Here is a 13,254-nt window from a genome sequence, read left to right as displayed (position 1 = left end):
TTTAGAGACTGAAGCAAATATAAGAGATTTGTCACTGTTAGCTGACCCAATAAACAGCACTACCTCTCTGTTTACGTTCTTGACTCCATGGCACGGCACCCCTTAAATTAAAATTCAAAATAAAAATGCAGTCAAAAAAAGAAGAAAACTCTTTATATCAACAATTCATGAACTTAAATTTGTCTAAGAGATTGGCAGCTCTACAGTTGCACATTGAAGAAAATGGACACCACTACGGCTCTACCTACATCTTAACCTATTTTTACCGCTAGAATTATCACTGGTGGTTTATTTGGTTATCAATCCGTAGTGATAAGTTTATTATCACCACTGGATCAGTGATCAAACACGTTGGTTATATTTCCAACCAGCAGGGATGCTTATTTTGACGGCCTTTATTGTGATACATCTAAATAACTAATGTTTTTTTACCATATATTATTTTATAGGAGGTAGTAATAATAAATCTATATTTAATTCTTCTTAATTTTGGAAGAAAAGGAAGTGTCCAACTATGTTGTCTACTTCTTTTTGGAAAGTTTTGTATTGATATATTTTTCAACGTGATGGAATTTAGCAATGATTTTTTTAAATGTAACAGAACGTGATATACACAAAGTTGTGTACGACATCATGATTCAATGTGTGACCTTGTTTATAATGTGATCAAAGACAAATGTGTGTTCTTTGCATTGGTCTAAATTTTTTCAAACAAAAGAATACTACATACGAGGTGTACGTGAACTAAGTTTTTCTTTGCATGGTCTAAATTTTCAAACAAAATAATACCGCATACATAAATTTTCATATCTTTTTTCCTTTTCTTAAGTTAACTTATATTAATACAAAAATCTAAAAATTTAATGGCGCAGATTTATTTGAGGTATTACTTCATAGTAAGTAACGTTGTACCTATTAATTCAAATGCAGCATAATAATAAATAGCATGAGAAATATTCATTGTCATACATCAAGCCCACAACCCCGTATCACTACCATGTTGCATCAAAATATAACGAGTCCATACATCAAGTCCGGCCACAAGTCAACATATCCAAGATATAAGTTTTAGAAATACAATCCAAGCTAACTTATAATACATGACATGTATTACGATATTCGGTAATGCTCTAGTTAAGGCGTCCGGAACGGACGGACACCTCACTAGCTCTCGCCCGCACCCGCCTGTTCCTTCCGGCCCATTCCCACACCCGCTCGTTTCTTCCGCCCCCTTCTTGCACCGTGACATCTCCACACCCGCGTGCCACCACGCTCCTCTACCGTGCCGCACCTCTCCCCCCACGCGTGTCACCCGAGCCGTACGCCTTGCTGCCTGCCTCCCCCTCCTCCTGCTCTAGTGTGGAGGTGGCCCCGGCGCGAGCGCGAGCTGTGATCCACACAATCGTCCCCGGCATGGCCATAGATCCGGCGGCTCTTTCACCCACGCCAGCGTCCTACTCCAACCACCCCGAGCGGCTCCTTCACCCACCCCGGTGGAGCCCCTCCCCTCACACTGGCATCCTCCCCCACCGGGAGCCCCCAATGCCTAGAAATCTAACGGTCATGGCACTCCCTGCGCTAGGATTTCTCTCCCACCTTATGTTGCAATTGTATGTTTCAATTGTTTAAGAAGGTTTAAAGGTAAGTTGCAGTTGAATCATATAGATATGTGTAAAAGTAGATCGAGGGATGTTGCACATGTTGCAATTGTTTTAAGAGGCATGTCGTATTAGTATGTTTTGAGTGTTTTAGATGTCCCGGACGTATTGTTGCAAGCGTTTTTTGATATGGATATTGTATAGTTCCACATATATGTTGCAACAGCATAGCAAGTGTTTTCAAGTTGCAAGTGTTCTTTTTGGATGTTGCATATGTGTTTCACATATGTTGCAACTATATTTGAGATGTATGTTGCACTCGGGTTTCATATTGCACATGTTTCAAGTTGTTTTGAGAGTCAGGGGCCATTCATGAATTGAGAGCGGTGAGCCGATGGACGTGGCACGTGGCATGCTTGGAGGCCGTCATCGAGGGGCACAACGGGCCGGGGTGGGAGTACTCCTGCAAGGGTAAGGCGAATGGATGGGGATGGGATTGGGATGAGGTACGGTGGCGAGGGCGGGGGGAGGGCAAGATGCGAGCGTGTCAGGCGTGTGAGGGATGTCCCGATGGAAGCTAAGCTCATCTGCATGTGTGTGGGGAGCGGAGGGGTTGCACGCGAGCACACAGGCAAGGCAGCAGCGCGAGCGTCCGGACGCTAGCGCTTGGATCAGACGTCCAGACGCTAGCACTTACAATATTCACAAGATGAATCCGAGCTGGCCCTTGATTAGGTAAGGCAGTATCCTCCATTCAAACTCACAACTTGGTCCATAATAAGACTAGCTAGTTTTATGTTAAAAAAACTAGCTAGTTGTTCTTGAAGCACACAGGTATCTCGGTGTCCGACTACTTCGTGCAACACAGAGTGGGAGAAGCAAAAATGTACTAAACATAATTAAGACATGTATTGCATATACTTAAATTAGCTAGCTAGTGTGATATACATTTGTTAGTCGTCAATTGACCAAATACACAAACCTAGAGCATATTTGGTTGGAGACTAAAGCTTGTCATGCCAAAGGTTAGTCATGCCACAGTTTCTTTGGCAGCTGTTTGGTTCACAGCCACAGCTGTGGCATGTCAAACTTTCTTAGCACCCAGTCCTACATGTTAGACTCATTTTCGTGCTAAATCTTACCATAATTGTGACTTCGATTTTGCTCACTACAGTTTCTATGGCAGCCACCATTTGCCGAAGGTTCAGTATAGCAAGTTTTAGTCGTCAACCAAACACAACCAAACACGTCCCTAGTCATCTATTTAATGCCAGCACGGCGTGGAGCGTGGGGCATGGGGCACGACGGCATAGTGGCACTGGCGCAGCACTTGTGCTGCTGGTTTGGCAATGTGGGCTCGAGATGTCAATGAAAGAGAGAAAAAAAGGGAATTGAGAAAAAATATTGATGTTGCCCTTTCTTGGAAGAGAGAGGTGAGTTTGAGGGATTTAAAAAATATACTTTAGGAAAAGAGGATCTACTATAGCATGTTTTTTTAATCTTAATCCCTTTTTTTCTGATCGCTTAATCCCCTGTATTGCTTGTTATGGGGAAAATGGGCTTTTAGTTAATCTGGAGTTGCTCTTAATGGGCCACCGTATGCCTTCGCTATTGGGTCTAAAGCATGAGCCTCCAACCAAGTACAGTGTTAATGGGCCACTAGTACAATCATTCAGTTTGTCCAACCAAAGTGGTTTCCCATCATTTTCTTTCTCGTCGGAGATTTTTAAAAAAATCTAAGCAGACTACGTCCATCTTGAGAAGAAATATTGAAAATGAAATGCTGAAATTTGTGAATAGAAGCAGGCGATGAAACCAACGGCGTGATAACCGACAAGGTATCATCATGTAATCTGTTGTTTCTGCAGGTTGTGAACCCACCTGTACCTCAGCATAGCCAAATTAATCTCGAAATCTTCACAAAAGGGAAATAAATTAACTGTCAACCGCCATTTATTTACAAATGCACAAAATGGTTATACATGATGCAGGCTTGTTTACAAAGAACATCAAAAGTAAACAGCCAAAAAAAAGCACTTATCCTAGCTGTCAGATAAGATATGATATCATATACAAACAAAACAAATATAACACATAAAACTGACTAAAAGTTTCTTGTAACAAGTGCATATTGATCAAAACTTGAGCTTCTTTGGAATGACCATGGAAAGTAGCTTCCCCTTGGACTTCTTCTCTTTTGGAGAAGTAGAAACGATCTTCTTATCTTTGTTAGCAGTAACGTTGTTGTTGCTAGTGCTGCCAGCACCTGCAGCCTGAATAGAAATATGCTTTTTCACCTGCTCCCTCACAAACTTGTTGTAGATGAATGCTGCTCCCCTGAAGTTTGGAAGAACCAGCCAGGCCATGAACAGCAGCTTCAACTCATACCAAACAGGAATCCTGAAATTCATGGAGATGCTAATCAGACGGCCGGCCACGATTGCACATAAGTAACAGGATCCTGTTTCCCCACTGGATGTTGTTAGCCTCTATGCATGTGGAATTGCAGAGAGGGAAACTGGGCAGAATACCAAAATTAATTACCAGTAGATTAGAGACTGCAGGAGCATCTCCATGAGTGTGATGAATGAATACAGGATCCAGTAGGCTAGCCACTGCTCGTCGTCGAGCTTAGACGAGCTCTCCATCGCCTGCACCGATGCATATCTGTAGAGTGCAGGCCAATCCATAGGAAAGTGGACCATGTATTAGATTTTTTTCATAAAAACGCACCAAGTACAGGTGGCCTTTTGTTCCAAAGTTATTTTTTTTTCCTCTTCAAAAAACGCACCAAAGTATTAGATTTTACTTTGTTCCATAAAAACGCACCAAAGTATTAGATTTTACTGAACAAAGCAGAGATTGCTGTCAACTTACAAGGGGTAAAGCAGAGTGACAGTTGGCCTGCAGCAACGTTCAAAGAGGAAGAGAAACATTAAAACTATGAAACTGAATCACCATTGGGTGTTGGTATGGGGAAAAAACAGGCCAAGCCGATGCTGATCTTATGTGTGAATTCGTAAATGAAACTGCACATCACATACCCTGCTAAGGAGTGAAGGTGAGATAGGATCGTCCACAGCTTGCCCATTTGCAGCGACGCTAACAATTAACTGCACCCTTTGCCTCCTTAGTTTGCAATTTCAAGCCTGTGGTTCATTGACGGCATGACCTATGCGTGTTGTTTGGATGATGGTGACGCGTACAAAGTTGCCGGCCAAGTGAGCTTTAGGCTGTCAACAGTAGATAGTGCACTACATGGTTGCCTAGCTGGTGAAACATTAGGCCGCGGCCAACTTTGTCCATAAGAATTGCGCAAAAATTTCATAAATATTAGTTCATTTTCACACAAAAAAATGTTGGAAAAAAAATCTGGCAATCCAAAGGTGCCTTGAAGGGAAGTCGCCCAACAGGTGCAAAGTAAACATTGCCTGAAATTAACCAAGCAACTGGGGCCTTGTTTACTTCCACCTCAAAACCTAAATTTTTTCAAGATTGCCCGTTACATTGAATTTTTAGACATATGCATGAAGTATTAAATATACACAAAAATAAAAATTAATTGCACAGTTTGGTCAAAATTGACGAGACAAATTTTTTGAGCCTAGTTAGTCTATGGTTGGACAATAATTACCACAAACTAACGAAAGTGCTATAGTATCACGAAATTTTTTGGTTCGGGAACTAAACACGGCCTGGTATACTTCCATGTTGATGAAATAACAGAATATGAACTCATTCCAGCAGCAAGGAAAGTCTGTTTTATTTCCACAAACAGTACGAATTTGCAGGCCATCCACAAGGACTGGGCTCGATTTTTGGCCCATCGAGACAGGCATGTCGCGGAAGAGATTTTTTTTTTTTAGAAAAAGAGGTTTCCCCGCTTTACTAAAGCGTCAAAAGAGCGTTAGACCTTGTTCAGTTCAAAACCAAAATCTTTTCTCCGTAACATCGAATCTTACGGCATATGCATGAAGTATTAAATATAGACGAAAATAAAAACTAATTACACAGTTTACCTGTAAATCACGAGATGAATTTTTAAGCCTAATACTGCATGATTGGATAATGTTTGTTAAATAAAAACGAAAGTGCTACCGTTCCAGAAACCAAAACCGAAAAGTTTTGAACTAAACAAGGCCTTACTGTCTCCGAAGAGACTATAAGGTGACGTTGTTCTAATGACTCTCTGTTCAGATTTGCACAACAGAAACGGGCCGTTTTCAGAGAGAAAGAAAGCAGATAAATTGTTCAGAGGGAAAAATCTGTCCCAGAACACTGCATATTGACATAAAGTTCACACATTCACATCATCAACACCGAAAGGTCGTCATGTCTTCATTCCATGTTAAAGTTGATGTTCACAAATACAGGATGTTCATACACACATCGAACAGCTCTATTTCAAGAGAAGAACAAGAACACACACAACAGAAATCTAGTGGAGTACACACTACGGGGATGGGTTCACTGCACCCTGCTTCAGTAAGCTTCATGATCCTGAAACATTCAGACAGAACACACCGATGAAATCTTCAGTCAAAGAAAGGAAATACTTCAAAAAGAATTCGTGATGTGAAGGTATGGCGAGAGCTGAATCTGCTGTTGAGGAGCTCACCTTCTTGGGTGTGACGAAAGCGAGGAACTTGCTCTTGGGCTTGTCCTTATCCTTGGACGACGGCGACGACGAAGACTTGCCGTCGTCCTTCTTGCTGCCGGAGCCGGCGGCGGTGGTGAGGCCGTGCTTCCGGAGCTGCTCCCGCACGAACTTGTCGTAGATGAACGCGGCGCCCCTGAAGTTGGGGAGCGCCAGCCACGCGATGAACAGCAGCTTCAGCTCGTACCAAATCGGGATCCTGAAACAAGCAAACAGAGTCCATTTGACACAAAATCTTCAGTTTAAGTCCTTACAAGAAGATTAATCAGTCAGTAAAGTGATTAATTACCAGTAGATGAGGGACTCGAGGACCATCTCCATGAGCGTGATGAAGGAGTAGAGGATCCAGTAGGCCAGCCACTGCTCGTCGTCTAGCTTGGACGGGCTCTCCATCGCTTGCACCGACGCGTACAAGGGGTACAAGAGCATCACCGTTGGCCTGCAGGAACAAACAACAAACAGCAAATGGATTTCACACTCCATCATAATTGAATTAATTAACAAGAAGCTGAAAACAGAAGCACAACATTATTATACCAAAAAAACAAGTCAAGATGAACTGCACTTCATACCCTGCAAGGGAGTGGAGGTGAGTGAGGATCGTCCAGAGCTTGCCCATCTTCTACAAACTTCTTCTCAGCTGGTTGTGCTGTCGCTTGCAGCTTTCACTGGAAGCTAGCTAGAGATGATGATGGACGGACAGATGAGTGAGTGAGTGTGACGGAGCCAAATGTGTCTTGCTTGCTTGGGTTTGGGTGGTGTTTCGGTTAAGGGGAAGCTGAGGTTTAATATATATAGGAAATAAATACTCTATGGAAGCACAGTAGTGTGACAGGGATAGAGGACACTTGGCGTGGCGCTATTGGAGGTTCGCTTGCTGTTGTCTCGATTTGATGGAGAAAGGGGACGAGCACACGTGGCAACATGGTACAGCACCGACCAAGTCAGGTACTTAATTGAATCTGGGAGTTGTTTGAGGCTTTGGATTTATGAGAGATCTAGGATATGGCACTGAGGTCAGAGGTCAGAGTCCATTTGATATTCGGAAGGTCAGAGAAAATGGGGACCTGCATCTGAAGATGCTTATATGGTCTTGGTTCATGTAGATTTAGACCTTGTTTAGTTTCCTCGTCCAAAACTTTTCACCCATCACAATAAATCTATGACACATACATCGAGTATTACTTCAGTTTATCTATACTCAACATAGCAAATGTGATGCTAATTCCACAAAAGTATGGGGCAAAATTGGTCTCGGACTTTAGGCCCATAAGCCTAATACACTCCTTCGCGAAGATTATTTCAAAGGTCTTAGCAATGTATCTAGCGCCTCACATGAATAGTCTGATTTCCAAGAGCTAGAGTGCCTTCATTAAAAAAAGAAGCATCTATAACAACTTTATGTGGGTATGATATGTTGTACGTCATTTCCACATATCAAAAACCCAGCCCTATTTTTTAAGCTAGACATAACAAAGGCATTTGACTCAGTTTGTTGGGAGTACCTACTCACCCTAATGAGCAAGCTTGGCTTCCCATCAAAATGGAGAGAGTGGATGGCTGCTCTACTATCAACATCATCTTCTCGCATCGTTAAATGGCATCCCCATTGCGTCTATCAATCACGGCAGGGGATTACGCCAAGGCGATCCGCTTTCACCCCTGCTATTTGTCAAGACCCACTGCAAAAAAAAATCCTTGACCTTGCAATGGAAGGACACTTAGCAAAATTTAGGGGAAAACAAACTATCATGCGGACGACATAGCTCGCTTGCTGATATTCTTGCCAATTTCAGTGAAGTGTCAGGGCTCCAAACAAATGTTCTAAAGTCGTCTGTCATTCCCATAAGATGTCAAGGTGTCGACCTTGATGAGGTCTTGTGCAACTTCCCTGCAAGACGAACGCACTTCCTGACAAAATACCTAGGGCTGCCTCTAACAAACACAAGATTGGGAAGGGTTGATTTCCAGCCTCTTGTTGACAAAGTGGCGAGCAAGCTCATTGTCTGGAGAGGCAAGAATATTGATCATGCGAGAAGGTCCACCTTGGTCAAAGCGGTTCTCACCTCACAAACTGTGTACTACCTCACATCTCTAAGAGCTTCCAAAGCCACGCTGAAGAAAATTGATAACCTCAGGAAGAGCTTCCTCTAGGTGGATCCGAGAAAAACTAGGGGGAAATATAAAGTAAATTGGCCACATTCCACAATACCAACTGAATTTGGAGACCTAGGGATACTTCCTCTTGGAAAATTTGCAAGAGCACTACACCTTAGATGGTTGTGGAAAGAATGGGAGGAAGAAGGAAGGGTGACGAACAACCTTGACATGTCATGTGATGCAACTGATAGGCTTCTATTTGTTGCAGCAACATCAATCATAGTTGGCGATGGCTCGAGAGCATCCTTCTAGAGTATCGCGTGGCTCCAAGGTTAAAGGCCCCAAGATATAGCGCCAAACATCTTCCGCATTTCAAAAAACAAAAAAAAGACAATTAGCGAGGCCTTGCACAACAAAACATGGATTAAAGACATAGACTTGTGACATGTGGGTTTCATCTCCCAACACTTCATGGAGTATGTCAAGCTTTGGAGCACACTCCATCACATCTAGCTACAATTAGACATAGAGGATAACATTACCTGGAAATTTAAGCCAAATGGAAAATTCACAACAGGATCGGCTTATGAAGCGCAGTTCGTTAGAGCAACGCTGACAAACTTCAAGCAACTGATCTGGAAAGTTTGGGCACCACCAAAATGCAAATTTTTTTGCATGGCTCACAATCCAAAACAAAATTTGAACCGCTGATAGGCTATAAGCGTGGCGATGGACAAATAATGGTGTGTGCCCCTTATGCAGGCGCAACCAAGAGACGGGTGTCCATCTGTTCCAAGAGTGTCTCTACACTAGGTGTATCTGGTAGGGCATTGCAACATGGCTGGGTAACGAGCAGCTGCAACCTACCGCCTGGGAGCTAGGAGACTCGGTGCAAACTTGGTGGAACAACTTGGATCGCACCCCTTCCGTGGTGAGACGAGAATCACGCTCCATCATAATTCTTGTATGTTGGGAGATGTGGAACGAAAAAAATGCAAGAATTTTCGAGCACAAAAAATCCGCATCTTTGCAGCTTCACCAAAAAATCAAAGATGAGGCGAGTTTATGGGCAATGGCGGGAGCAAAAACACATCTCTAATTTATTATTGGGCACTTGATGAGTTTGAGATATCTGGAGCTTTGGCTCCGCTTGTACATCTTATATATTTTTACTTTTTTACTTGTACTATGCCTTTCTAGGCTCTTTTTTTTAATACAACAGACAGCTCTTCTACCAGTTCTTTTTTAAAAACTAATTATATAATTTAGTTGAAAATTACGAGACGAATCTTTTAAATCTAATTAGTTTATAATTGGACACTAATTATTAAATAAAATAAAAATACTATAGTAACCACGTTTTAAAAAATTTAAAACTAAACAAGACCTTGGATGATGGACAGAGAACATGGGAAACTGCACCTAGACATGGTCAAGTTTCAATGCCATGTGGATTCTCATGACTTCAGTTTATAATTTGTAAAAAAAAACAGTTAAACGAAAAATTGGTCCACTTTTTTGTTTACTTCAGGGACTTTGTTTTTCCTATCTATGTGTATTTGGTTGTTATTCTTTTTTAACTGTTTTTTGCCCGCACAATTTGGGCTATATATATACACGTTGAATTATTGTATCAATTCGAGATCACATGACTTTTTTTTGAGAAAAATAAAATAAAAGTGTATATGTTTTTGGTACGAAGGTAGTCTAATCTCGCGGACGAAAACATGTTCCTTGGGCACGAAATCATGGTAAGGCTTTGTTTGAAAGTTGTCGTATCCACCTCAATTCACATGTGCTGAAGTGGATTGAGGTGGAATTTAGTTCAAATTCTACTACAACTCACCCAATACATTGATGTAAATTCGACTAGCAAACAAGGCCTAGGCCTTGTTTACTTCTGAAAAATTTTACAAAATAGGAATAGTAGCACTTTTGTTTGTATTTGACAAATATTGTCAATTATGGACTAACTAGGCTCAAAAGATTCGTCTCGTCAATTTCGACCAAACTGTGCAATTAGTTTTTATCTTCATCTATATTTAATACTCCATACATACGTCTAAGGCCTTGTTTACTTCCTGAACGAAAAGATTTCGTGACACTGTAGCACTTTCGTTTGTTTGTGGTAATTATTGTCTAATTATGGACTAACTAGGCTCAAAAGATTCGTCTCGTCAATTTCGACCAAACTGTGCAATTAGTTTTTATTTTTGTCTATATTTAATACTCCATGCATGTGTCTAAAGATTTGATGTGACAGGAAATCTTGAAAAATTTTGGGTTTTTAGGTGGAAGTAAACAAGGCCTAAAGATTCGATGTGACGGGGAATCTAAAAAATTTTACAAAATTTTTGGGGAACTAAGGCCTTGTTTAGATCCAAATTTTTTTTGGATTTTGACACTGTAGCACTTTCGTTTTTATTTCATAAACATTATCCAATCATAGAGCAACTAGACTTAAAAGATTCGTATCGTAATTTATAGACAAACTGTGCAATTAGTTATTTTTTTTATCTATATTTAATGTTCTATGCATGTGCCGTAAGATTCGATGTGATGAGGAATCTTGTAAAGTTTTGGCTTTTCGGATGTATCTAAACAAGGCCAAAACAAGGCCCTAAAAATGCGTCGAGCACGGAAAACCCACGGGTCGATTTCGACTTTGGAACAGCCTCTAGCTTCTCACCACGAAATCGAAATGACGATGGCACACTCGTGGAGCCACGAACGAACCCATATCCTGGCGATTGATTATTTTACGCGTAATCGTCATCAGCACAGGCGGCTTTTATTTCGCCCTCGAAACACGCCGGCGTGTAGCACACAGCACAGAGCGGCCGGTGAGGCCACGTGACGGTGGCACGCGACGTGACGCGTCGCCCGGAGCGGCGCACCGTCCCAGGCCTGATGGCCGGGCTGGCACTGGCAGTGGCAGGCAGGCATAAAGATACCGTCACGTCGTCAGGTAGGCTCGCCGCGCGCTGATGCGTACACGTCGGTCGCTTCCGGCCGCGTGACGCCGGCCCCCCACATGGGTGCACCTGCACCATAGTTTTTTTTAGACCGGATCGAAAATCGAACCGGCAAGGCTAACCATTAGAAACCGGTTGAACCGCCTGTTCGATTGTTTTGAACCGGATAAATCGAACCGGTCACAAAATAATTGAACCGGTATATATATATTTTACACCATAGGTGTAGAATACTATTCTACACCAAACTGTTATACTGAGCAGAATTCAGTATCATTGAGTACTCGTTTTTCAGTATTGTTCGGTATTTCGTGGTCCTAGATGTAGTGTTGGATGATATTGAACGATGTTCGGTACTGCTTAGTATTTTTTTATGTTAGTTTTGACTTGCGGTGTAGAATAATATTCTACACCTAAAGTGTAGAAAAGCGCTACCATATATATATATATATATATGCAAATGCAACGACATGTTCTTAATATATTATAAAGTAGTGAAGAATATCGATATTGATAACATAGCTTTCAGCTTAACACATAGTTCATAATTTCATATTCATAGTTCATAAAAACAGTCACGGGCTCATGGCCAGCAAGGCAGCAACACAACCTCACAGATTCTTTAATACAAAAAATAACAACATGCATGATGTCGTGATAAACTGGTAACAAAGTTCCAAATAAGTTCATGCTAAAAAGACAATCACAAACACAAACAATAGACATTTCCCTTCCCAAGCCGCCCAGCGCCAAAAGAAGCCTTAAAGATGTAATTTCTATGAATACCCCTGAGTAGACCATGTCGTTCTGAACATCCAGAGGGGTAACTTTAGAAAAACCTAAAACATCACCGGTTCGCATGAAACCGGCCGGTTCACTGGTCTGACCGGAAAACCGGCCGGTTCAACCGGTTTTCACCGGTTCGATTGCATTCCGATCCTCTAAGGTGAACCCGACCGGTGAAGGCTCCGGTTCGGTATTTTACCGGTTGAACCGCCGGTCCGGTCCGGTTTGAATAACTAGGACCTGCACCACGGCCTCTGCCCGGCCGACGAAGCGATCCACTCCTAAAAAATCAACATATTCAAGGATTAAATATAAATAAAAAATAATTAATTATACAAATTTACCTAATTTACGAGACAAATCTTTTAAATCTAGTTACTCATAATTGAACAATATTTGTTATATACAAACGAAAGTGCTACTGTATCTATTTCTCATTTTTTTTTTAAACTAAACAAGGTGTAAACCTGGAACAAAAACTCGAAGCTTATTAACTCCCTGGGGTCGTGGCTGACTCAGCTCAGCTCGTTATCTTAACAACCTTTCACTGGTTTGAGAAGTCATGACTCGGCTCGCTAGCTATAACGAGTCAACTCGAATTAGCTCGCGAGTCAAACGAGCTATAATTTTAAAGAAAAAGTTATCATACCTTATATTAGGTTTATATTACTTTATATCTTACATTTTACAAATTATTAATATATTAGCTCATATGAATATTTTGTTCGACTTAAAACTAGTAGATATATTATTTTTATATTATTACTATTTTAAACTTTAGATAATATATTTTGTATACTTTTTATACATATCATATAAGCTTAACAAGGCAGTCGAGCTTGTAAGAGCTGAGCCGAGTCAACTTTATGATTCGTTAAGATAACAAGCCAGCCAAGTCGAGTCGAGCTAAGCTAAGTCGAGCCACCCTCGTTATCCGGCCTTACAGCCCACGGCCGCGCGTCCGTGATTACGTGGATTAGTTAGAAGGTGAAAGTCATTATCTGCCTGACTGCGTGAGGCACTTTCGATTGAATTTCCTACACCCATAGTAGATGAACCTAAAGGTGTTAAAGAAGGTGAAGGGCAAAAAGGAAGAAGAAGAAGGGAATACCTAAAAGCAGGCTTCAAAATACGTAAG

The 13,254-nt window shown here is 41.5% G+C and overlaps 2 protein-coding genes across 3 annotated transcripts; both read right to left on the bottom strand.

Moving 5' to 3' along the window:
- LOC8075823 (HVA22-like protein e) lies at positions 3,734-4,689 on the bottom strand. Its single transcript, XM_021462068.1, has 4 exons — positions 4,643-4,689; positions 4,476-4,502; positions 4,143-4,265; positions 3,734-3,998 (listed from the first exon to the last, which is right to left on the bottom strand). The coding sequence occupies exons 1-4, from the start codon at positions 4,687-4,689 to the stop codon at positions 3,734-3,736; spliced, it is 462 nt and encodes a 153-aa protein (XP_021317743.1).
- LOC8075822 (HVA22-like protein e) lies at positions 5,909-7,030 on the bottom strand. 2 transcript variants are annotated; one of them, XM_002449483.2, is made up of 4 exons: positions 6,828-7,030; positions 6,545-6,694; positions 6,217-6,454; positions 5,909-6,098 (listed from the first exon to the last, which is right to left on the bottom strand). In XM_002449483.2, the coding sequence occupies exons 1-4, from the start codon at positions 6,872-6,874 to the stop codon at positions 6,081-6,083; spliced, it is 453 nt and encodes a 150-aa protein (XP_002449528.1). In that variant the 5' UTR covers positions 6,875-7,030; the 3' UTR covers positions 5,909-6,080. The 2 variants fall into 2 exon arrangements, with proteins under 2 accessions (XP_002449528.1, XP_021316666.1); XM_021460991.1 differs by having other exon boundaries at positions 6,793-6,904.

This window comes from Sorghum bicolor, chromosome 5 (genome assembly GCF_000003195.3).
Source record: "Sorghum bicolor cultivar BTx623 chromosome 5, Sorghum_bicolor_NCBIv3, whole genome shotgun sequence".
Classification (NCBI taxonomy): Eukaryota; Viridiplantae; Streptophyta; class Magnoliopsida; order Poales; family Poaceae; genus Sorghum; species Sorghum bicolor.
The sequence above is the reverse complement of the archived record's forward strand: the minus strand, read 5'-3'. Positions and strand labels throughout refer to the sequence as shown.

Coding starts and splice junctions, on each gene's coding strand:
- LOC8075823 (XM_021462068.1), bottom strand. CDS start 4,689: ATGGGCAAGCTGTGGACGATCCTATCTCACCTTCACTCCTTAGCAGG. Junction 4,503..4,642: donor CACCTTCACTCCTTAGCAGG/GTATGTGATGTG, acceptor ACGTTGCTGCAG/GCCAACTGTCACTCTGCTTT. Junction 3,999..4,142: donor CTGCAGTCTCTAATCTACTG/GTAATTAATTTT, acceptor CATGAATTTCAG/GATTCCTGTTTGGTATGAGT.
- LOC8075822 (XM_002449483.2), bottom strand. CDS start 6,874: ATGGGCAAGCTCTGGACGATCCTCACTCACCTCCACTCCCTTGCAGG. Junction 6,695..6,827: donor CACCTCCACTCCCTTGCAGG/GTATGAAGTGCA, acceptor TTGTTCCTGCAG/GCCAACGGTGATGCTCTTGT. Junction 6,455..6,544: donor CTCGAGTCCCTCATCTACTG/GTAATTAATCAC, acceptor TGCTTGTTTCAG/GATCCCGATTTGGTACGAGC.